The sequence below is a fragment of the Meleagris gallopavo genome, chromosome 3 (assembly GCF_905368555.1).
Source record: "Meleagris gallopavo chromosome 3, MGAL_WU_HG_1.1, whole genome shotgun sequence".
Taxonomy (NCBI): Eukaryota; Metazoa; Chordata; class Aves; order Galliformes; family Phasianidae; genus Meleagris; species Meleagris gallopavo.
The window spans coordinates 50425088-50451360 of record NC_139406.1 but is presented as its reverse complement, the minus strand read 5'-3'; the positions used below and the strand labels follow the sequence as shown (position 1 = coordinate 50451360).

General features: G+C 41.5%; 1 protein-coding gene across 2 annotated transcripts in view; it reads left to right on the top strand.

Annotated features, from left to right (window-relative positions):
* The first annotated feature begins 14402 nt into the window (after window positions 1-14402).
* Window positions 14403-26273, top strand: part of CDH2 (cadherin 2) — a 113257-nt gene continuing 101386 nt past the window's right edge. Inside the window, exons 1-3 of one of the 2 annotated variants that reach the window (XM_085220936.1) lie at window positions 14403-14541; window positions 14858-15282; window positions 26102-26213. In XM_085220936.1, the coding sequence (XP_085077062.1) occupies window positions 15208-15282; window positions 26102-26213 (187 nt within the window). In that variant the 5' untranslated portion in view covers window positions 14403-14541; window positions 14858-15207. Of the gene's footprint in view, window positions 14542-14857; window positions 15283-15796; window positions 15962-26101; window positions 26214-26273 lie in introns of those variants that run through there. The other variant, XM_085220935.1, reaches the window with a different exon arrangement.

Genomic DNA, 26273 nt, shown 5'->3' with positions numbered 1-26273 from the left:
AAGTGCCTGAGAGTTACCTGCCTGTGTTGTTTGGCAGGCAAAGTTAGTACCCAAAACAATTGGCTCAAGAAAATTTAGACTTATTACCAAAGATAGTAACAGTATGATTTCCAATAAAGCCAGTAGAAGCTGAGATTGTGAACTCCAGACAACTTGTTTGAAATGTACACTTGGCTTGTCACCCAACTATTTGAAAGGTAACTAAACTGTCTATTAAGTCCTCAAAGCCAATCAAATGCCTACTGTCTTAGTATTTCCAGTGTTTTCCTTAAAAATAAACTTTTGTATTTTCTTTAAAGGCAATAATAGTCATGTCAGTGCCCTTGGACATAATGTCCAAAGCTTAGTGTGTTTTTTAAAATTAATCCCATTATTCTGTCAGACATTTCTTCCCTTTTATCAGTCAAAAAATAGCCTCCTGTAGAGAGTAAAATCTTTTATTTATTATTGCAGTGCTAACTACGATTAAATTTGGTATTTTAAAGAAGTTATCCTCTTGCTGAAGGGACCTGAAGAGAAAAAGAGTCTTCAGTTAAAAGGACACACACTGTCAGCATTATTTGTCTCTGAAAATTGCCTCATATTGTACTTTCTTTATCTTTTCTTTCATTTTTTTTTTCCCCAGGAGTACAGTACGTAATTAATATACACATATGTAAGTGGCTGGAGCATTGAGTAATGAAGGTTAGATTTTCTGTATCTTCCTCTGTAAACATATTGATTGCCTGTGCATCCTATCAGCTAGCAATCCACCATTTCTGCCTTGGTTTTAAAAAAATAACGATAGGAATCTTTGTAACAAGGACTTCAACACCAGCCATCTGTCAAGGTCTGATCACCTTGTCTGTATCTGTTTAGCAGTGTAGTAGCTAGTGCCTTATACAACATTTGCTTGGAATCTAAGAGATTAAATCAACAGAGCTCTGGAAATTAACCTGATTTCAAGTAATTAGGATAAATCTTAGGTATACAGAACCAAGTTAAAAGAAGGTAAGTGAAGGAGCAGATGGTTAAGTTAAGCATAACACAGGAGAGAGCACACTGTTCATTCCCATCAGTAGGAAAGAAAAAAAGCAGACTAAGATTGGGACAAATTTAGAAACAAGTGAAGTCAATGAAGTCACTTCCAGCAGATAACAAAAGTACAAAAAAGACAGGGATCTCTTAAAAAGAGTCCAGTGGAGGGCCACAAAGATGGTGAAGGGCCTGGAGCATCTCCCCTATGAAGAAAGGCTAAGTGAACTGGGTCTGTTTAGCCTTGAGAAAAGACGACTGAGAGGGGACCTGATCCAGGTTTATAAATATCTGAGGTGTGGCGGCCATAGTGGTGAGGCCAGTCTCTTTCCAGTTGTACGTGGAGACAGGACGAGGGGAAACGGACATAAACTGCAGCATAGGAAGTTTCGCACGAATGTGCGTAAGAACTTCTTCACGGTGAGGGTGACGGAGCACTGGAACAGGCTGCCCAGGGAGGTTGTGGAGTCTCCTTCTCTGGAGATAGTCTAGACCCGCCTGGACACCTGTGTGACCTGGTGTAAGGAACCTGCTTTGGCAGAGGGTTGGACTTGATGATCTCTGGAGGTCCCTTCCAACCCCTACGATGCTGTGACTCTGTGATTCTGTGATAACATTGCTTGTGGGAAAGCCAGATTCACACGTAACCATTTAGTACACACTCAAAACGTTCGCTGTGTTTGTTGTTTTTTTTCCAAGTAACTTCTGGATCTTATTAGGTAGTTCATCCTAACTGCAAGGCTTCTTCAATGAGTCAAAGGAAACTCTGTGTTCAAGTTTCATGGGGTCTACAATTTCTGATATTTTTTATTTGTCTATACAGGGCTTGATTTAACACTCATGAAAATATAACATTTTTATATAGAGAATTACCAGTTGAAAAAACCTAACATAAAGGCAACAACATAAACCAGATGCAGACTCCTTTATCCAAGCCTTTAGAGCTTTCCTGGCTTTAAAGCTGTTGTAACATCAGCTGAAGTCAGTGGGACTACATAAGCAGCTCTGAAAGGTCCATGTTTAAACTGTTGGCAGGGCACTTGATAGGAAACTGCTTAATGCCTTAAATACAAGATACAAATGCAATGTTTTTGCTCATTTGGGAACCTCTTTTAAGATTTATTTGCTCTGTAACAACTAAGGAAATATTCTTTGTATCTTTTCTGTACGCTTCTTCACAAAGAAAAAATTAAAAACCTAATTCTTAGACATGTAGAGATCTATAAAATTATGGTGCTTGTGTAGATGGCTGAATGTATTTGCTGGCCAGTTATATTTCTGATTTTTCCATTAAGTGTTCTATTTAGCACAAATAGAATAAAGAGGTTAGTTTTAATTTATTATTACAAGTGAATTTTCTTTACTGATGTAAACAAAAATTAACGCTATCCTTCAGTTCACACTAGTAATGTTTAAATTTTAGCTAAGTCTGTGCAAATAAGTCTTAATATGCATTGGCACTGTACTCTATCATAATTTCATATAGTTACGATAACTTAAATTATTTTCTTCTAAATACAAACAAAGTTTAAACAAAGACTTGCATGTACAATCAGCTGAGGAAATACTTCACATATGTCTTTCTGAAGCTGCACCGCTAAGTGTCTGTACATAAGATGAACCATTTCACTCTATGTTCAGTTATTTAGCAATATCAAACACAAGTGCATGCATATCACTTTACAAGAGTAGCTTTAGTAGACTCATCATTAATGCAATGTAAATGCATATTCACATTACCACATTTTTTCAAATGCTCCCTTCAGCAGTCTGGGAAGATGCCCTATGATGTGATGTTCCACCACACACCCCAACCCGCCATGGTTTGTTTTTTTTTTTCCCTCATAGTTCAGGATAGTCCCTGAAGATACAAATTCCAAACTGCAGCTGCAACTAACATTCTCATTATTGCTTTTGTGACATCCATTAGTTTTGCCAGTTGTTTTTGAACTACTGTAAAGATGCTTGAAGGAATCTTGATTAACACCATGAATATAAATTCTATTAATACAAATAGGATGATGCCTATGCAACTGGAATTTTACAACAGATGGATGTCACTATGCAGAACTGAGCAACTCCAGCTGTCGTGGTCATCTGGCTCATGGAAGAGGCTGAGCACGGTACAGCTTTTCCTAGTTGGCTTCTACTGTTAAATAAGGTACCTGCAGTGACAAGGACCAGGACAGTGAGGCAAAAATGTCCTACAAGAGCAGTAGAAAGTCAGGATGACAAAGGCTGCTCTCCTATGTGTCTGCATAGGCAAGGCATTACCATGTGTCACTATCATCAGAAAGCTCTCTTTACCTGTTTGCCTGTTTTGAGCTAACTATTTGAGCATATAACAACAAAGCAAACGTAGTGAAGAACAGAAGTACTGCAAGGAGCAGTGCTGTTGTATCATACCAGTAGCACTGGCTGTTTGGAGAGACCTATGAATGGCACTGTATGGTTGCACTTCTAATTTCTTTAGGACTCTCAGCATGATTGTACATATTTAATCCTCAGCAAGATAGCAAGCGAAAATCCTACAGAATTTTCATCTTGCTGCAAGGCCTCCTCAATCATTAAGGAAGGTTCACTAATATTAATGTGGAAACATCAACGTTGCCAAGAACTAGGGTTCATTTCCAGAACTGCCCAAGGTGAATCTGCTTCCTGTGAATCTGGATATTAGAATGGTGTTAAGATTTCACATTTCAGTAGAAAAGATCTGTTGTGTTTTCTCTTCCCTAGCATACAGTGCTTTCTCTAGGTTTTTCTGGTGTGAGAAAAGAATACTTTGGCTTCATTTTGCTTAGTCTTAAAATGAAAGGTGTCTTTGGACCACTTATTAAACACTGGATTTTCCCCATAGACGTGTGGAAAGGATTTGTTTTATTCTGCAGGGATTAAACAAGGAACCAATGATCACTGTGTGAAGTTTCTGTAGCCATTGCTTGAAATGACACTTCCCACACAGATGGCAGCAGATCTCAAGGCTGTGCTGCTCAGCCTACTGCTGAAGATATGTATTTATGCCATTTTTCCCTTCATTTTCTTCATTTTGATTCTTTCCAAAGCTTTTTCCTCTGTTTTTGTCCCCTGGTCTTGGCATAAGAAACTATTTGCTTCTCAGCTCTCCCTTTGTGGCCCTCTGTTACAGCAAATTCAATAATCCTTCCAAGCAGATATTTTCTTCTTTCATTTCCTATGGTTATCTGTCTGATTCTCAGTGGAAGACAGCTGCCCCATTTATACAAGCTACAGCATGAGAGAACTATCGCAGGCACATCATGTTGCCCTCTTCATAGTATCAGCGTCAACAAAAAAACAATTCTTCTCCCCTTTCCCACCTCCCCCACAGTTCTGGGATACTATTTCCAGCTACTTTTCTACCTTGGGATTTCTTCTGACTTCCTTTGAGAGTATGAGCTATATTTGGTTCTCCTCTCCTACAAAGAACTTCTGTGATAGCATCTGGGTGTTCGACGAACGCTTTCAGGGATTTCTTGGGTAGATAGATAAAAGAAGAGTAATTAGATGGTTGCTAATAGCATTCTATATTAATCAACGCTATTCTTACTTTCAAGGATGCTACCAAGAGACAAGATTTTCTTAGGGTACAGAAAGATCTTATACAAAACAGGCAATAGGCCAACCCGAAAGATGCACAAGGGTGTTCTTTATCAAGAGCTTTTCCCCATCTCTCTCCTAATCATATAAGCACTCCAGCTGCTGAAACAGTACAGAGAAATACTAGCTATCTGGGTGTACATAACAAAGCTTCTCTTCCTTGAAGTTCATGCACCTTAGATTTCAGTTCTTTTTTATTATACCTACAAATAAGTGTAAAATATACTGCAAAATTAATAGCATTCCGAAGTAACTGCTTAAGGGCAAGTAGTTTGTAATGTCTTAAAAATCTCTATTCAAGTTTGAAATGTCTCTGTAATGTAATTTTGTCCATTTATGTTATGAAATCTCAATAACAGTAAAAGCTGAATGCACTAATGCAACCATGAGCCAATGCTCTTTCATTGTTTCTCATGCTGGCTCTATCACTACAATAAGCATCGCATGCTGGGTTATGTTCTCTTCCAAAGTCCCACTTAGTCAGCTTTTTGGAGGAAAACTAAATACCCAAAATCTAGATGTGAGTTGTAACCATATGCCATCTTCAGACTGAAGTGACCCTTCAGCAGATCTAAACCCAATTTGCCTGTTTTCTGTAGGAGCAATTGTGGGAATACAAGAAAAACTGTTCAGAGTAGAAGCTGTGGAGCAAGACAAACAGCATGAGAACCAAGGACACCTCTAGAAGAAGAAAGAACGTCTCGTGGCTCTGACTGGATAAGCAACTGCATGAACGTTTGAAGAGTGTTTTGTAGAATGCTCTGTTGACATGTAAAGGTGGATAGAGAAGTTGTAGGGGTGGATGGGAAAGCTAGAAAAAGAAAACTTGTAAAGGTATATAAATGATGTGAGAACTTGTAATAAAGGATTTGGATCATTCACATCTGAGTCCATGCTTCAGACGCTGCAAGCAGTGATGACCAAGAGACCAGATCTCAGAAACATGAAGCTTTTGAAAAAGGGTTTCTCACAGGAATGAATTGAAGCACGCTGCTATGTTATAGAAAGCCTCATGTTAGAGAAGACTGACATGATAGGAAGGAGATGTGTTGAAAACAGCTAATACAGGGTTCTTTAGCTCTGTTTCTTTATTAGATGTGTGATACCAGGAAGAAAACAAATCTAGAATTTATTTCTAAATCAGCACCTGCTAAATGCCACTTTCTTCAGCAGGGAAAGACACTGTCAATGAATACTATAGTTTTGCAGCCTTGTCTTCATTCATATAACTCGTGCACTTCAGTTGAAAGGGAGAAGAGTATGAATGGCTGAGTTTACAGTCAACACAAGGTTGCTGTCAAAAAAAAACAAAGTCATAAAAACACGGAATATTTAAACTCTTATGGAATATGGGAGGGAGGAAAGTCTTACCTCTGCATCCTCAAGCAACGGCTAGAAATTTGCTTTTGGTCATCATGCAGAAAAATACTGTCTTCAGCACAATAACTGTAAGCTTTTCTTTCCCAACCTCTCCTCAAAAAGAGCCAGTGCTGTGATTCTAGGGGATGAATCATGGTATGGATGTGTATTCAAAAAGGGCAGAAGCCACCAAAACAACAAACCCTTTTCAAAACTATTAAAAGCTGCTGAGCAAAGTTGTCCAGTTCAGACTGAAGCTTATGGAAAATAAGGCACCAGGAAGGTACAGCTGTGGGGCAAAGTAACACACATGAAGAAAACTCCACGCTATTCCAAAGCCTAGCATACGTTTGTAGACTTACAAATACACAGCACTGAATCAAGTAACTTGTGTTTTGGTGGAAAACAACATATAACTCTTCGGTTAGATGCTAACACCATCCAACTCCTCACAATGGTAGCACATCCAATATTATTAAATCTGTTCTAGTCCTTTTGTCCTTCAGTTTCTTTACTGCAACTTTTTAGTGATTGACACAAGGCCCAGATTTGGAGGGATTTCTTCCAACAATATGTTTACAATTTACTGACTCATCTCCAGGTGGGATTACACGTGCTTCTCTTCAGAAGACCAGGACATATTCAGGCAGAATCAAAGGGGACACGTGCTCTAATGGATATGGAAACCCAACTGTTACTTAGCAGTGGAGTGGGACACTTCTGGCTTCCCAAGGGCACTTTATTTCTAAAGGTAGTCTGGTCTGGTCATGATGACTCCAAATCAGTTCAAGGAGAAAATATGTAGAGATATAAAGTGATCAGTGTGGGATGGAAGTGGAAGACTGCCAGAAGTGGAGCTGCAAGGAATGTATTTACAAAAGCTTCAGTGCAAAGGAAAATGAGGGTTCTTCCTGTAAGAATCAGATGCCTGGGAACAAATACTGCAGGGTGTTTTTCAGAGAGTGGAATGCTATTTTGGTAAGCTGTGATTCTGAGTGATAACCAAAGCAATAGTGTGACAAAAGGATTAATGTGATCATTGTATTTGTTGATATGGAAATATTGAACAGGAATCCAGTACATCATTTTTTTATTATTATTATTATTTTAATGATTACAGCTACCAGTGAAACACACTGTGCAGTGCTAGTGCCAGTATTTCAAGCAGCATGTTTAAAATTAGAGGGTCAGGGAAGAACCAGAACATTTATTAAATGATTGGAAACCTAGCGTTTTAATGAAATACTCCAGAATTTTTCTTTAGTTAGCTTAATGAGGAAAAGTACAGACTTATCAAAGGTAACTGGTCTGCAGTTCTATACAGGAAACAGAAACATGAAAAAGAACTCATCAGCTTATTGCTGAAAGAAATAACAAGAGTCAGTGGCTGGAAATTAGACAAGTTAGATAAATGCAGTCTAGTCATGGCACAGACGTTTTTAAACGTTAGAGTAACTACCCACTGGAACAACTCACTACAGGTAACATTATATTCTCCATCACCAGTAATTTTTAAATTAAAATTGGATTTTTTTTTAAGTATCTAGTTCAAGCAGCAATTATTTCAGTAGCATTTTATAGCCAGTATTACATGAAAGGTCATCCTATAGACTTTTGCTCATTTAAACTAGGATATCTAACATTTCCAATCTAATGGTTTTAAAGTAAATCACAAACATGCATAAAGAATTTCTGATAAACCCTATGAGGCATATAAGCTCTTTCACTATTTATCGTTGGCTGTGGAGTAAGCGCTGTGTAATAGAGATACCACTAGGGTAGCACCAGGCCAGGTAGCAGCAGCACACAGCTCAATGCTGGATGCAGCCTCTCTGCAAATCAGAGCAAATGCTTGGGCGTTTAGCCCCTGCTGAGTTTCCTGCTGCTGCCTGCAGCTGAGGAGCAGTGAACAGCCTTAGTTATAGCAGTAGTTGATGTTGCACCCTCTCTGAAGTGGTTCAAAGGAAGGCCCAGGCGTGGCTAACAATGCGTCTGTCGCTGATCTGTGAAGTGAGATTTTCCACTGAAGAAACACATTCACTGGGAAAAAATAACTGCAACAAACAAAGCTTGTGGTGGGTTCTGTCACTTTAAATCAAGCCACCATCTCTGCTATAAAAACATGCCCTGCCTCTCCGCAAGTTATTGGCCCTGTTGGGAAAATTACCAGGCAATATTCTTAAGCCTGTTTTACAGTGAGGTCAAAGTAAATGATGAAAACGGTCCCCTCTGACTTTAAAATGTATAAACAGTTGATGCGATCCGTTAGCAGTGGAGAAAAAGGAAGAGACTTTATATTAAAGCCAAAGAACTGAATCCTAGATTATTATTTCTTCCCAGAATCAGCACATGTACTAAATGGTGGTCCTTAACACAGAAACAAATTTGGGGCTGTGACTAAAAATGATACTAATAGCAATAATAATAATTTTACATTTCAGAAATGCTTCTATTGTAACTCTATAAAATATGGGCCATGTTTTCATAGATGACGAGTACTCTGCAGCTCCCACGGGCCCTGAAGTGAGAAGAAGCAGAGAAAAGTTTCTAACTGCTAATGCAGATGTAGGACATTCACAAAGGGACACAAGCCATTGTGCCAAGGAAGCTGCTAACACCTTCATCCAAACAGCCCTCCTACCCTTTGGCCTCACAGTTATCATTCTTTTTTATATACAAAAAAGAACCAACAATCAGCTGCCTGGTAGCTTTCAAGGGCACCGTTCAATTCCTGTTTCATCAAACATGGCAGCCTGTACACTGGTGAGGAGGGTTATGAGCACATTCCCTTAGCTGTTAGGGATGGAGGCCTCGGGTAGATACAAGGTGGGCAGCTGTGAATTGTAACACATCACAGTGCCATGGGAACAGCTCTTTCTATCTGAAAGAGCCCACTTTCGGACACAGATGTAAAACTTCTCACCATCTCTCTCATGGGAAAGGCCTGACACTATGAGGCCCAAACCCCAAATCTGCAGGCTTCCAGGGGTTCAGGCCCCTTCACCTAAAGGAGAGTATCCTTCCTCCATGAATAAATACTTTAAGACTTTCTGGAGTTCAGATTGATGATCCAGTCATGTCAATTTATACAGCACTTAGGGATATTTCAGACTTTTATTATTGCAAAACAGAGAGATCTCCAAAATGTCACATCAGAGAAGAAAGCCATTTAGAAGATCCTACTAATGTAAAAATGATTCAAAATGAGGATTTTTAAAAAATCATCATATCTCTATGAACCTTTGTAAAATATTGCAGCATGGGCATTTCACTATGTGTCAGATTTTAACTTGGATATAATTTCTGCAGCCAGATTGTAAACACTTTGAATGAGCATTATTATTATCAATCCACCCGTCAATAAAAACAATTTTGAATCCATAACTTCCTAATTTTCTAAATGCTCTAAACTTCTTTCATCCTTGGAACAAACCATATACAATGTGTATTTTAATCTCCAACTTTGGAGAACATTGACTGTGATCTAAAATTCACTTTTTGTAATTGCAATTTCTTTCCTCGAACCAGAAAAAGGTATCAACAGGATACCAATTATATTAGCACGCTGGGCCATTTTATATTCTAACTTCACATTTCCGATGATAAACATAATTATCACTATTATAATCCACTACAAAAGGAGATATCTATGAAGTGCAACTACATCTTATATTAAAACAGTTTATTCACTGAAGCAAGCCATATGTTTCTGTAATTTTGTGACTAAGTAAATTTTAAAGCACTGCAATTTTATTTCCAGTGCCACATCCAAGAGAAGCATTGTCTCAGTTCTTCAACTTTCCTTTGAGACATCAGTCAGAACCAGCTCTGTGCTGTCAGGCCTTTTGAAGAGGGGCAATAAGGATATGACAATAGTCCCTACCATCTCTCTGCCACTCAATACACCAGAGACTCTTGGAAACTCCAGAGAAGTTCCTGCAGTCTCCAAATAGTGAATGCTCACTTGTTCAGTGAAGATGGCTTATATGCAAAATTTTTGCAACACAGTGCTTGCTGGGAGAATAAGAGGAATATTAGATGCAGACAGATTTAGGGTATACAGATAGGAAACTTCCCTGAAATACAACAACATAATTTTCAGACCTGCAACAATGCCAGATTTTGATCAACTTTAATAAAGGCCCAGGAAGGCACACCCTCAATATAAAAACTAGGTTCCTCCCAAAGTTAAAGTCTGTTTTCCAGAGCCTGGGAATAAAATCCCTCAGTGAGATGGCAATAACAATTTTATAACAAAAATAAAATATTTTCCTTGATCTCATTCTTCAAAAAGGATAAAAGATTTTTTCTAAAGTTATCAAAAAGCACTTGGCTCAAAACAGCAAACCAGCACAGAAAATTCAATCTTTTAGTTAACTAAAGGAAGGGAGCAGTAAATGCAAATAAGATTCTGGGATAGAAAATATTAAGCAAATTTAACTATAGGTACTGGTAAAATTTCTGCTCAACAATAGAAGAGATAACCCTCATGGATTTCATTTTCATTTAAACAAATTATTATCTAAGCTGGTTTACGATAAACAATTGGGATTCCAGTTCCTTAACTGTTATTACCTGGAAGTCAGCAGTAATAAGGCTGTTATTCTGGAAATTTCAATTTTTTTTTTTTTTTTCCTATGTGTTACCTAATTTTTAGAGAAACTAACAGGCATTCTGGCAGTGAATTCTGGCTATTAGTGAGGAGGAAGTCTGGAACTCTGCAGACTGTATGAGTCTGAAAAAGGTGAGACTTCTGATCCTGAGATTTGATTACATGATTTCATTGAGAGGCTGATCAAGAAAAAGGAGATATTTCACTTCAAATAAATGAATTATGAGCAAATTAAAAAAAAAAAAAAGACTGATTTTAGTGAAACCAGCTTTTTAAAAGGCAAGTCCTACTCCTACTGGATTGCTGTCTAATGGAACAGCCATATGAAACTGTAAAACTTTCTTTCGTGATGATTAGAAATTATCATACGCCATTCTTACAAGTTATAATCTTTTCAATCCTTTATCACAACACTTTATTAAGGAAAGACATTGTTCTGGAAAATAATTGTTTGTTATATATGATATATGACCAAACAGAGATGCTGATGATCAGAAGATCTTTTCCTCTGTCTTGATTTTCAATAGAAACTCTCCAGACTGAACAGCTTACAGGCACTGGGCAGCGATGCTGAATGAACTTGACTATGCTGATTCTCAAATCATCAAACATAGGGTATAGACGTAAAGCAAATTATACAATATGCAAATATGTAGTATCTCAGCTGTATTACACATGCTCAGCTTTTTCTCCATAGAGAAATCCTTTGCAAAATGTACTAGCAATTAACACAAATATAACTGGTGGCAGTTACAATTCAGCTATCAGAAAAAGGAAAAAATACATCCTCTTTCACCAAATCATATATATGTATGTTAAATATACATATGACAGAATGAGATTAATAATGTCGAGGGCTGCTAAAGCAATGGAACTGCTACATCCAGTTTCATCTGCTACATGCTGCTTTTTTCCTAACCAGACGATTTTCCAATCTGAGCAGAGCAGCCCACAGACTGTAGCACCCTTAGACACCTTTCCATAACTTGCATGGTCTTCATATAAGAAAGGCTGGAGAAACACGCATGAAATCCTGGTTAGCTCACAGTATGTGCAGCCTTCTCATGTCATAGTAAGAAACAACCCCTATTTTTTCCAGTATCATGATAAAACTCTGCACTAAGAACTGAATGCTTTCAGAAAGAAAACAAGATTGCAGAGAATGAGGAAACTAGTAATTAATGTTTTGCTATTGTTTTTTTTTTTTTAATGAAACAGATATTTTGTGGTATGCAATGAAAACAAGAAAAGTGGGTATATTAAAATTCTCTTAGTCCTTTTGCTTGTTATATTTATTAATTCTAAATAATGCAGTATAGCCTCCACCTTGTAAATACATAGGCATATGAGGAGGATGCAGTGTGTAGTACGATGGAATTTTCTGAGATCACATGTATAAATATTTGTCAGATCAAGGCCTAAACTGTCAGTAAGGTGCTTAATTTGAATTGAAGAAAGAGGCAGTGGCAGTACCTGGCAGATTAAATGTATGGATCGACCCACAAGGGAAAAGTTCTTTTATTTTTCAAAATATTTGAAGCCATGAGCTCTTTAGTATGTTCCAAATTGAAAACATTCTTTTTTTTACAGAATTTTTATGAACCTTAGGAATGAAAATTAATTTGGACAAGTTGAAAGAGAGACTCAACTCCATGACTAACATGGGAATTACCCTAATCCTCTCTTCAACTTAATCATAGAATTTTAACAAGGTTTTTCTGGAAGCCCTTGAGATCTCCTAGGTTGACTGTTAACGTGTCCATTATTTTTCCACTGCTTAGAACGCACTCATAAATGCAATCTGTAGCTGAGTTATGAGATAAACTCTTTGAGCTCTAAATCACTTGTTTGAATCTTGGCCAGAAATGGTCTCCATTTGCATGATATATGTGAAAAGGGCTGATGATCGCAATCTAGTTATCCATTGTGTTGATGATCTCAATCTAGCACCAATTCTAACTCCTAAACTCTAACTACACCCACTTGTTACTAGTTTACTTCTGGAACAAGCTGTTCTCTGGGGGGTCATACTGCAGAAGAATAGCAGAAGCCCCGAGGAGTCATCCACATTCATGAGCAACTCACAGGTTTCTGCTCTCGTAACATGATTTTGTGCAGAGATTATACCACAGAAAGTGTAACCTATCCCTGCTCTATTAGATTCTCTTGATCACAGCACCCAGAACCAGGAAAGTCCATAAGCAGGAGAGAACTTTTGGTTACAACAGTGTAAATGATGGAAGTCACCTCCTTAGCAGCAAACCCATTCAAGGTTAAAAGATTCAGTATAACAGTGTCTGTGAGAGCAGTTTTTCTACCTTGGTTAGTATTTCTGCAAAGAAACCTGAAGGCAATAACAGAACTATAAGAAGCATCAGGCAGAACACAGAGCTGGTCCTCTTCCAGACATGCTGTTGAGCCTTTTGCTTTTTCAGGCCTGTAGGGATGGATGGGCTGAGGGAGTATGAGAGGCCTGTCTCCTCCAGCTGATGGGTAATTATTCTAATTGGACTGCTTGTTTGCAGCATTGTTTATATGGTATGCTTTGCATTTTGTAGCACACTTGTGAGAGTGAATAAATGGTCAAACAGCATAGTTAATTAACGTTGTTATTATTATGTCTACCTACCTGAAAATACAAAGAGGAATCTGTTACTGAGGGAAAGTCAGCGTTTCATAAGCAAATCCGAGCAAAAGCTCAGGTTAAGCCACAAGGACTGACAGAGTATGTGCACTACCAGGTGCAAACTCGGGAAACTCACTGCAGTATGAAAATACAAACACCCGCAGCTGCTTTCCTGCTCACTTTCCTTCCATTCCAAGCTGCATTTGATTCTAGAATGCATTATCAGACACTGCTTCCCTCCTTTATTGCCCATCATAACTCTTGGCTTCGATACAATTTCATGGGCTACAACTTTAAGAAAGCGCGGGGAATAAAAAAGGGGGGACTGATTTTCCTGTCGGGGCTGTCCCTCCTCACCTGAGCCTCGTTTGCTTTTTAATGCCTCCAGGTGGGTGTGGTTCTCCCCGGTCCGGGGCTGCCTTGGAGCCGCGGTCCGGCAGGCGCACGGTTCGGGTGCGCGGCTACACGGCACGGGTCCCCGGTGTTTGCCGTTCTGCATCTCGTGAAATCAGCATCGTGCGAGTGTCCTCGGCAAAATGTAAAAGCAAATCTGCTGTTTTCTTTCAAAACAAAAGGAGGAAAAAAAAAAAAAAGGCAGGCGCTGAGAGTGTTTTTCTTGCAAGCTGAAGTGTAGAATAAGATGCTTTAAAATAATGCACCATTTTGAGTCAACACTTGGTGAGATTGCTTTCCTGGGAATGCTTACAAATCCTCCCCTTATTATGTCCCAGGATGGGAGCTGCGATGCATGCACACAAAACAACTTTGCTCAGCGACCTGAGGGAAGCTCCTTGCCAGCTCCGCCACTGACCCAGCACTGATAGTCGCTGCTGTGACTGGTCGCTCAGCAGCGCTCCCCGTTTCCGTTAAGCACGCTGACATTTTTTGGACGCGCGGACCGCAGCGCCGGCCAAAGCCTTTGAAAAACATTGGCTGGTAAATTCGGCAGGTAGTTTGGAGTAGAAAGGAGTAAGGAAGAAAGAGGAAAAGATAGAGGAGGAGTAATAGAAATAATAATAAGCAACCTTCTCAGCAGCAGCACTAGAACCAAACTTGGGACGCCGGCAGCGCCCAGCAACCCCCGGGAATGACACCCCTGGGTCCTCCCTCCCTCCGTCCCTCCCCCTCGTCCCCCAAACAATCGCAGCGAAGCAAGTTAGGAGCGTTTCTGTAATTATTTTTCTCTTTGTTCCCGGATTGCTGGCGCTGCGGGGTGCTCCAGCCCCGTACCCGCTCCCCGGAGCGAGGCGGGGCAGCTCCATTGGTCGTAGGGAGCGGCTGCGCCCGGCGCGCACACACGCGCAGAGGCTGCTCGGTATTGTTATCATCGTGCTTCGGCGGAGGGCTCTGCGTGCAGGGGGAGGGGTGGAGGGAGGGAAGAAAGAGACAGAGAGAAAGTGGAGAGGGAGCGTGCAGCAGGGCTGGGGCCGGGGCAGCGGCGGGGCTGGCACGCCCGGGGCGAGGCGCTGAGCTGAACGGAGCCGCCCGCCCGAGCTCGCCGGGGAGCAGAGCGGGGAGGAGAGGGGCGGGCACGATCCGGGCGTGGGGACGGCGCCGAGGACTGCCGCGCCGAGCCGCCGCCGCACCGGCCTGGCAGCAGCGGCAGCAGCTACTTCTTTCTTATCTCGCAGCCTTTTGTTCGCCCATCCTCCTCCTCCTCCTCCTCTTCCCTGCCCACCCTCTGCACAGCGGAGGGGACTCGGCAGAGAGAAAAGCAGCCTGACCCGGAGCCGAGTTTTCCCCATCCTCCGCCTCTCTCCGTCTCTCTCTTCTCCCGCTGCATCGCTGCCCATGAGCTAGAGCGGCAGGCGGCAGCCAGCGCCGCGGCACCGGCTCGGGCAGGCGGGGACAGAGCGCAGCCCCGGGAGCCGCCGGCGCCCGACCCTCCCTCCGCTCTCGCCGCACCCCTCGCCCCGCTCCGGGCTCCAGCCGCGCTCCAGGACCGCCGGGGGCCGCCCCGCCGCCGCCCCTCCTCGCCTCCATGTGCCGGATAGCGGGAACGCTGCCGCGGATCTTGCCGCCGCTGGCGCTGATGCTGCTGGCGGCCCTGCAGCAGGTAAGCACCGCCGGCGGCGGGTGGGGAGCGGGGCCGGGCTGCGGCTCTTTGTTCCCCTGCGGGCGGCAGTGCCCGGGGAGAGCCGGCGGGAGGAGCGGCGGGGCGCGGGAGAGGCGGTGGTGCGCTGGCGGCCACCTGCTCGGGGCTGGGGGGAGAGCAGGTGCGGAGGGATGCGCGTGTGTGCATGAGGGGTGGGGGAGAAATAGGGGAGTCCGGTCCTAGTTTTGCGGACGGAAGAGGGGGTATCTCCCTCGTATCGAGCGTGGGGGAGAAAGTAGCGGAACGGGCACGGTGCGGGGAAACAGGAGCTGTGCGGCGTAAGGCAGAGCCCCGCGTCCCTCCCGGGCAGGTGGGGCTACAGCCCGGCCGGCCTCGCCGAGAGGGCACGGCTCTCCGCCGCCTCCGGCTCCGTGCCCGCTAATCCCGGGAAGAATTTAATCAGCCGCCGCCTCCGTGCGGGCGCCGCTCGCCCACTCCCTGCGTGTAACGGGAATTTCCAGCGGGACGAGACGGGGCTCCGAAGTGTGTAATGCACGGCCGGAGCCCCTCCGGACGGCCCGGGAGGGCTCGAGGTGCGGGGCGCTCCCAGCGCTCGGAGGGAAAACGGGACCCGGGTCGGGGCAGGTGCCGGGCGGCAAAATGGATCCCGCAGGGGTGCCCTGAGCGCCGGGGGGACGAGGTAGGAGCGGGTGGCGACCGCTGTCCCCCGGCTTTGTGCCGGCTGAGCCCAGCCCGGGGGGTGGAGAGGGCGGTAAATCTGAGGGACAGATGGCGCAGATCATCGCCTCTTAATGGTATTTACGGTCGGGGCATTTCTGGCTGGTTGGGGGAGAGGCCGGAGGCCGGGCCGGCGGCGGGGACAGGGCCCCGGGGCGCTGCGGCGGCCTCCGCCTCCCGCACGGGCTGCGGCCGGGCCGGGCCGGCGGCCCCTGTCCATGGTGAGCGGCGGGGCAGGAGGGAGCTCGGCCGCCTCTCCGCCGCTCCCCCCACCGCGTGCCCCCTCTGCGGTCCACGGGCGTCCCAGCCGCTCCCGGGGCTGCTGGCTGACGGCGGGCAGCGCGGTGAGGCGGATTTCAGCCCTGACCCTCAAGGGGCACGGGGCTGTCTGTTTGTCCATTGCTATGGAAGAGCGTCCGGCAGGACTCGACTGACTTCCATGATAACAACCACTCTACTCAGAAACTTGTGATGTGCCACTTTAGCTTTGTTTTATGCTTGTTTTTGCAAGGCAGAACCCGGACCCCAAGAACCAGTACCGACTGATTTTTAGTGCTGTTAATCGTGCACACTTTCAGTTCTGTTCATTCTTCCCATCTTGGTGACTCTTCAAAGCCCACGTTCTGCACTGAGCCTTTATTTCATCTTTTTCCTACCCGGGGCAGTAAATGAAGCCCGAGCTGTGAATTGGGGACAGGAGTGAGCCTCACTGCTTTCATGCATCACTCAGTGTCACCGTTGTGTTACGCTTGGGGAATCCAATTTCCCCCTTGTTTGGGTATCCATTAAATCAGGTTAGGACTGATTTTTAATAGTGTGTAACAAAATTGGAACTTGGGTATGAAATCAGATTTATAGACCTGTGTCTGTACAGCACTTTATTTATTTTTTCTTTTGTGTGTACTGCAAAGAGCCCTCACAAACAGAGTGCAATGGAAACTTTTTTTTCCCGCCTTGGTACCTGCTCCTTTTGGTTTGTACAAGGTTATCTCTTTAAGGTTCTTCTGCAGTGTTGAACCTTCCAGCTTTTTCCTGCCTCTTTGCAACACAAGAGCTCTCTGCCTTTATTGTCTGAAGTTATTGATCACTCATTTTTCATCAGTGATGTGGAAAAGCAGTCATGATGGAATGCTTGATCATAACTGGAAGCGTGTTTTAAGTCAGATCTGTGGGTTCTGTGTATGTTTGGGAGAAAGGGCTTTAGATTTCTGGCAATGTATAATGCACATGGGGTGCAAGAGAATGTAAACTGCACTTGATTTTGCTGATCAGCCAATTCAGTGTGAGGCTGGAAGCACTGTGTAAAGAACCTGGGAGAGGGTAAGATAAAAGAAGCGGTATCTGTATTCCTGCTCCAAAACATCAGCTGCTTCTGGAACAGGGATAACAACAAAACAGAAGCAGAGGAAGAGATGGTTTGAGTGTTGGATTTACGGGGATAAAACTGAGATGAGTTAAAAACTAACTGGAAAAGGGAATAGAAATAAAGTGCTCAAAAGGGGAATTGTTCTTTTTAAGTACAGGGTGATGGGACCACTCCATGGGCGTTCTCCATTTCTAAATGAGAACAAATAATAATGCAATTATAGAGCCCTGCGTATGTAGAAGACTGGTTTGAATTCGAATTATGATGACAAGGGATATAAGTTATTACTCCCCCAGGCAGTTTTGGTCTTATTCCAGGTCTTAGCAAACGTATCCAGGTGATAAAACTGTTGCCCTAAATGACATTCCTGTTAAGCTGCCTCAGCTGTGAATTCAGTGATTGAGTTTCTTGTCAACTAGACCACTCTTACCTCCAGCACTGGTCTCTGGCAGAATGGGGCGCGACACATGAATGCAATTTTGCACAGGAGAGCTGAGATCTTTTATTCTGAATGTATCTCATAACACACGTGTCCTTGATATTTTTTTTTTAGCTAAATTATTTTAAGTATTATAGTAGATACGTGATTGTATAAGAACTAGAATGAGTTTGAGGGTGTCTCTCTTAAACAAAGCAGACTTAATCATTATTCCCTTGAAAGTGAACTGAATGTGTTTTATAATGCATTTCATAAGCCCTGGAACAGAACACTTACGTGAGTGGCTCAGCCTTTGTGGATCTTCCTGTCCTGTTTTTGCTTCACCTTCAAAGAATCTGAGAAGTTAAATGTGGCAGGATGCTGCAGCAGAGCGCTCTCTGCTCCCTGTCTGCCTGGTCTGGGTGATAGTGGTGCCACTGACATATTCTCAAAATTCTGATATCTTCAAAATTGAAAAAAACAAACGTATTTTTGGAGATCTATCTTTGGATATTAAACTGGATGCATTATTTTAAAATATATTTTTCAAAAAGACTTTTTCTGTAAACTGCTTTTTTTGCCTGTTATAGGACAGAAATAGATGTTGCTGAAGTAGGCAGTGAATTTTTGGAATTGAAATCACTGGTTGACAAAACAGGAAATTCCGTTTTCTGTTCTCTGAACAGGTATTGTAGCAAGTTCATAAATGTATACAATGCCAATGTAATAGAAGATAGATATTGTATTGTATTCATATTTTTTCATTTTAATAAATGATGTGTGTTTTCTAGAAAGCCTTCTATTGCTCTCTTCCTTCATGTGTAGTACTGCTATGTAAGCTTGCAATTTAATGTGCTATAAATAAGTTAGTTACATTTGTGGGCTTTGTTATACCTGTTTTAAAATATCATCCTGAATTGTCATATTTTTGAACAACATCTAGTTAAGAAAGTGTAACTCAAAAACTTCCTATCTATTGTCTTTCTTTCTGCTCCCAGAAGTTGGAGGAACTCCCAGAAACATCACTGGAAAAACCCTGTCATGTTCTATCTTAATTATTTTCAGTGACATCTTTATGTCAGTAATTTCAATTATTGATGTTTTTAATAACTGAACGCATAAGAAAATTTGGTTCTTATAGTAGTATAACAAGTAAATTTTAGTAGTATAATATTTAAAAATAGCCTGGGGAAGTTGTGAATCAAGTTATTTTTGCTCATTGCAGACTGCCTTGCGTAAGGGACTTTTTGTCATGTGGCAGAAGCAGGAACTCTTGAATGGCTTTTCTTGCCTGAATGAGAGGATCACCTACCAGTTAAACTCCTTGTCTCTCACTGTTGTTTTTCTTTTTTTTTTTTTCCTGAATTTTTTTTTGTTTTACTTATTTTTTAAGTTTAAATAGCATGTGGTTGAGGAGTTCACCAGCTACCAGCAGCTAGGATAAGAATTTATACTTTAAACAATGCACATACAAGACATCAATTTGCTCACTTAGGAATCTGAACCTTTAATGTATTATGGTGTTTTTTATGTATTTATTTTTAAGCTTTTGTTGTTGTTGTTACAAAGCATAGGAGAAGCCTATAGTGTCATAGTAGATACGCTTCATTTATCTACTACCTCATTCTTTTCAGTTGTGTATGAGGTGGAATGGGGCAAGTCCCATATGAATGATGAAAGTAAACAGTGTCTTTTGCAGTAGAAATTATCATTTTTATAGAAATTTTCCTCACCTTTCACTGAAGTGATGCTTGTTGCTTTGTCACTGGTTGCCCATACCAGGCAGAAGTGAGTTTGTCTAGAATCAGAGAATCATTTGAGTTAAGAAGGGACCTTTAAAGGCCAAGTAGTCCAGCTTCCCTGCAGTGAGCAGAGGCATCTACAGCTACATTAAGTTATTGAGTGTCTCAATCCAGCCTGACTTTGAATATCTCCAGAGATGGAATATCCACCATCTCTCTTGGCCGCCTTTTCCAGTGCTTCTCTGCGAGAGAGAACTTCAGGAAAAAAGGTGATGTGCATTAATGTGGGATGAGTTTGAGGAGGATTTGTCTTGCCAGAGAACGTTTGTAGCTTGTGTCTGATGGGAGAAGGACCTTCCTCATCTGAGTGTTGGGCTGTGTTCCAGCTTCCAGCTCCCTTTCTTGTGGCAGCGGCAGATCAGTGGATGACCTAATCTGCGTGATTCATAATTTGATTTGATCCTGCCGTTCTCTCTGAAAGATCATGGGAGCTCTGTCTGAATAAAGAGGGGAAATTAGGCATTCTATTTTTAAATGGCTTATGAAAACAGATACAGCAGCTTCCAAGATGGAAGGTATATCACTGCCAAGTCTTTTCAACGATTCATTTAAACTATTTGGTTTTAGTCAGTATTCATGTATTTAATTAAATATCATATATCCAAAAGGCGCGTTTATCCTCTCCTCTAGGCACTCCTTGACATATTTAAAAAATATATTTTTTACCAACAGACTCGCCTAGGGACTCCTCCATTCCTTATAATTAGCACATAATTATCACCCAGCAGCTGAAGACATAGTTAAAATTTTGTGATCCCCCGAAAGAGTTCTTCCAGATAGGCCTTGCAAGGCCTCCCCTGAAGGTCAGAAAAACCCAAAGCTCTTCTATGTGCATCAGCAGCAGTTTTCATGGGCAGAGATGCTGAACGCACAACCTTTATCATCAAGTCAGAGTGAGAAAGTTTCATTTTTTTGAAGAAATTGGGATATATAGTCAAACATAGGGCTGGTTTTAAAATATTTATTTTTTTATTACAGAAACGTGACTTAGACTTATAAAAATTCCAATTAATTGTGGCATTTCAGTTGAAATTTTAGTCTTTTTTTTTTTTCTCTGATAGGAACTGTGTCTTGCTTGGAGAGTGGGGGCTCCATGTTCTCCTTGTTGATGGAACAAGAAACTCCAAAACAGATCAAAGCTTTGTGCTGTATCCGATACGCCCATAAATGTCTCCCTATTTCGTAAAGCAAGTCAACAGCACTTGTTTCTCAGCTGGGCTTAACAAGAAGAGGATATAAGTGAGACTCTGGATTGCAAACAGACAGTAAAGAGTGGTAGTTTGAGACGGTTTGTTTTAAAACAAATGTTAGTGTGGAAGCTGTAGATCCCGTTATTCTGTGGAAGTATTTGAAAGCTTTATGTATTGGTTTAAGAAGCTGAACTTTCTGGTTTCAAATCTGGTTCATGGCGTAGAGCTCTAATGTGAGCTGAAGGTGCTGTAATGAGAACAGCTTCTGGTGCCTCTGAAATAGAGGTAACTGGATGACCTCTGGGAGAACTTGGTCTGGCCTTGGCTTGGGAAGCTGCTAGCTTCCAGAACAATTTGAGTGAAAGGCACTTTCTCTCCGGTTGCAGTCCACAGTTGAAAACAAATGGTACTTGACAGTGTTTACTGGAGTCATGCTCAACTCTCTTCAGTTGTGTGAAGGTATAAACTGCTGCAGCTCTTAGCAGTAAGTCAGAGATTAAGAGAGATGCTGAACATTTTAAAGTGTTGCATCTAAAGCGTATTGGAGATGTGGCAATGATCCTGCAGGTTATCTTTCATATGCCTGTTACTTTATGGTAGTGAGGGGAAGCTTGTCATAAAGTAAGATCCACCTTGTGCAGCATATCTCATTTTGTCAGGTGATGTGTTTACCCAAAACTAAAAATGGTTAAGACAATCTCTAGAGTTACATAAGTTGTGAATGAATGCTGGATACAATTTTGGCCTTTAAATTAATGAGGAAACACCCAACCTTTAAACACAGTCAGATGTTTCTGTGATCTGTGCTTAAGTTGAATATTACTGTCACAATTGAAAATTAATGTTGCTTATTAACGAGGGAGAGCTCAAATACCCAGTTCCTGCTCTGTCGTAGGTGTAATTATGTAAGACTTTGTTTTGAGCTTCACACAATAATGCCCCGTGAATTGGCTGGACTTGGCAATTAGCAGCTGTAACACATCGAATTATAAGTGTGTGGTGTGGTATTTTCTCCGATGCATATCCCTCCATTTCTCATTTTACGACGTAGGCTTATTTTCCTACAGGAGTAAGCTATATTCAGCATAAAAGAAAGAAGTCTTTCAGAAACAACTTCCCTTGCATTTTGTTACAATCAATATTAAGAAATCTAATGTTGTGGTACATGCAAATGCAAACAGTGCAAAAGCAGAGACTTTGGTATTTCAGATGCATTGAAACTGCTGAACTCCAGTGGTGTATGGCATATGCACAAGGAACAAAACCAACCCTGTTTGAAAGCAGTCTTTAAGAATCCAATTCTGAAAACATAGGATGCGTGTTGTGATATGAAATTGCTTCCACAGTCGTGTGGTGAGCTTGCATTTTTAAATAGGTGTTTTCTTACAGAACTGCATTTTAAATGTGGCTATGTCTTAGCAAGTATGGAAATTGGAGAGAGCTATTAGTCTAGAACCATCAGTGTTAATGAAACCGTCCTGTCTGGTTTTATTCTTGTTTCCATTTACAATCTTTTCTCAAGTGTGAAGCCTACATTGTTGGAATAATGTTACTGGTGGTGTTTAGAAAAACATGTAAATATGATTCCTTTACAGTTACAAAGATTAGATGGTCATGGAGGATTTTATTTTTTTCTAATTGAGGTGTGGTACAACTTAGTTGTGAAGCTAAAGTAACTGGAGGGGCAGGATACAAAAACAGCAGGCTCAGCTGCTGTTTATCAAAATGACCAGTTAATTAATTGAATAATAAGTTTTGATAGATGGCTTCTAATGTATGTCATGTTGCTTCGTGACTGCAGCATGTCTTTTGCATTTGGTCTGAAATGTATAGTTTATATGCATGACCTTACCAAGTTTGAGTAGGTTTTAGCATCTGGAGATAACTGCACAATGTAATGAACATTATTAAAAATGACTGAGTTAGCTCTAAGGGGAAGCAAAATAGTTTTACAGTGGTACCTATTTTGCTTTTGCAAAGTCTGCTAGTGTTTCAGAGAAGAATTTTCCATGTACTGATCTTGTTCAAAGCTCTGTAACTCCGTTAAGTACGTTTTGTATGAGTACATGCTAAGGTAATTGCTTTCCACCTTAAAAGACAGTTTTTCAGTTGTGTCCTTCTGTAGATGGATGTACAACTAATATTTTCTTGTGTTCAAAATAATCTTGAGAATTGCACTAATCACACAAAATCCTGTAAATTACAGTAATGTGCCCCCATAATCTTTGCTAGCTTTCCCCTTTTGCCCTGGAAAAGGGGATAAAAATATTCCAGCACTGTCTTTTGCTTCGAGTTAAAATGGTTTAAGTCTTGCGGTACTTTCAGTCTGAACTTGATGTGACCCACTGTGTCTGAAGCTACAACTCCTACTTAATTCAAAATGCTTAACATGGGGCGATTAAGAAATGCTGGAAATTTAAATTCTCTTTTCCCTTGTGTTTTTATTCTCAAACAATATTTACAAAGGACTGTTTTTGGAGAGCAGAGTACAGTCTTTTGTCTTCAGATAAAATTGATGGCTGCAAATGAAAGAACAAAGAAGGCTCTCTATTCATGTCCCCACGTCTTTGTTTCAGTGGGCATTGTTTCAGTTTATAAGAGTTGTTTAGTACGTATAGATTGTTGGGAAGGCTGAAAGATTCCCAGGCGCATCAGAGCGGACTTGTTATACAATCCTGTTATCTCCTCAGCTGCCCACCCAGGACCTTTATTGTTTCAAGGATACCATGAAAGGCTATTTATTTTTTTTTTCACATTTGCTTTGAGGTTATCTTTTTATGCAGTAGTTTAAACAAGTCTTAGTACTTTTCTTTCAAATTATGGAAACTTTATAAAGCCTGTGATTTGATTCTAAAGCTGAGGAAACTGGCAACTGGAATCATAATTATTTTTTGATTTTACAATCTTTTTATCTTTTAAAAAATCAATGTTTGAGTGGGCTGTTGAGGCTTAGCTGCAGATTCAGGTTCCAACTTCACAGGTTGCATAGCCTCCTCGTAAATTAAACTTTGTTCCTTTCTTTACCTTTCATTATATTTCTTCTTTAGGTCCCCCTATTAAAAAAAAAAAAAAAATAATGAAAAATTAAGTCACAGTGAAACCAGTGCCACAGTTTAAGTGGACACTTGATAATTAAAATTTCTCTTACTGGGTGCTTACCTAGATAGCTTACTAATTTGGAGGTGGGTAGCAAATTTTTGTTTCTATTGCTAGTGTGTTGAGCTGCTTAGGTAGGATCGGTAAGTGTAAGTGCATCTGGCTGTGCTACGAATCCCTCCTTGCAATAGCAATGAAATTACCCTAATAGGAGCTGGCATGCTGAGCATGGCCTAGCGTGTCAATGGGCAGCAAGCGCTTCTGCTTGGGCCCTCTTCCCTGGGAAACACGTGGTTTCTGACGCTGCTGTCCCACATCTGTAGTAGTGTTCTCATGCGCTGAGACTACCGCTCCTGTAGCAGCGTCAGCAGGGTGAAAGCCAGCATGACTTTGGTGCTGCACTTTTGTTCATCTTCAGTGCAAGTTCAGCTTGCTGCTTCTGCTCTTGAAGTACCACCAACAGGCTGTCCCCACTGCATGCCAGTGCGTGCTGCCTGCTGGGGTCTGCCATCGTAGTGGTTTGGATGAGTGCTCCCTAACCTGCCTCTGTCAGAAAGGGATTTGGTTTGTAGATGATACGCTGTTAAAAGCACGGAAACTAATCTCAAAAATTGTGGCTGCACTTGGAGACAGAGTGGTGACAGATAGCTGCGTGCTTGAAAAATTCCAGTGGAAAGTGCTGATAAACCTGTAGGCAGACTGTGGGTAATGGCTGCAACCCTCTTGCCAAGCTGAGCTGGACCAGGCACACAGCTGTAACATCTCTGTGCTCAGCCTCCAGACCTGGTGAAATTTGTCTTCGAACAGGTGGCACAGCCACTGCACAGTATGGGAATGCTCCTCCTCTTCTGTGCAGGAGGACAGAGCTTAGGACGTAATTGCCTGATGCCCTGAGTCGGTGCTCTGATGCTCAGGAAGGTGGTAAACTTGTGAAGCACCATCATCTCCTTTTTTTTCCATCCTTCTTTTTTTTTCTCATTCCCTCTTTCCTGTTGGGCTTCTATTGCGAAATGTATGCTGGTGTGTGCTTCAGCATGGCTTCAAGTAGTTCCACTTGAGGAAAACCCATTTGAGAAAGTAGAAGGGAAAATCTTTTTAAATACGTGATCAGTTTTAGGTACAAAAGCACACAGTTGCTCATGATAACAAAGTCCACATACTACTACATCTGGGCGTGCATGTGAATAGGTCTTTACATAGTGTGTAGGTGCATGTCAGATTTTTTTCAAGAGGTCTCGGTGTCTGGAATGCAGTTCAGCGTAGTGGTGTGAGAGCTCATCTGCCTTGTGCAGTTTGAGGTGTTTTGCTCTATTTGGTCATTTAGCCACATGGAAGCTTGGCTGTACTATGCAGCTCTAAAATAAGGCAAAAACAATCCACTGAAAAGAAATCATAGTCTTTTGCCACAGCAAGTTGGATGCTTTTTTTTTTTAACAGCAGCAAACTGTCTTCAAAACTGGCTTACCTGTCAGTATATTTTGAACACGGAATCCTCTACAGAACAAAAAAGTTTTTGTGCTCTACTATCTTTCTTAATAAAAAGTCATTTATGAAATTTAGAAAAATGTGATTTGAAGGGAGACTTTCTTTACCAGTGAGAGAACAGTTTCAAATGCTTTTCTTTTGCCTTGTGCAAATTCAGTGAAGGGCAGCTATTTATTTAACCTAATGTTCACTGGATGGGGATTGCATTGGAATCATTTGACTTGCTATGATATCTATTTGCTAACACAGATGTAAGTACTGTTACTTTACCGCAAATGCAACATTCTGTCTTAAGTTACAGGTACTGGAGCAGCCTCACATAGAGATGTCTAAATAAAGCATTTTAAATCATTGGCTGAAGTCTTTCCTCTCAAATATATCTGGCCATGGAAAAAAAAAAAGAAGTCATTTGTCTTTGTGCAACATTTATTTCCAGAGGAAGGAATGTTTTTGTTCCCCCTAAGTTTTCCACTTCAGTCTCAAAGACTGGTTTAGTTGAAATGTTCAGTTGTCAGAAGAATCAAGATTGTGTATTATTTAGATCTTACCAGACAAGTGGGACTTGTTCCTTCCATTCCAGTTATCAAAGAGATTAACCCTTTGCCCTCGGACTTCTAATTGCTGTCGTATAGAAACAAAGATGCTGTTTGTACAAGATAGCAGCAAAATGGAATGTGTGCTAACTGGAATGTTTCTCTGGTGAATAAGGGTTGTGATATTACATAAATTTTGTCTTGCATTTCAGGCACCGATAAAAGCAACTTGTGAAGACATGTTGTGCAAGATGGGATTTCCTGAAGATGTGCACAGTGCAGTCGTGTCGAGGAGTGTACATGGAGGACAGCCTCTGCTCAATGGTACTGCTAGAAAAGATGTTCTGATTTTTATTGCCTAGAATCTTAATCATAAATTAGTCT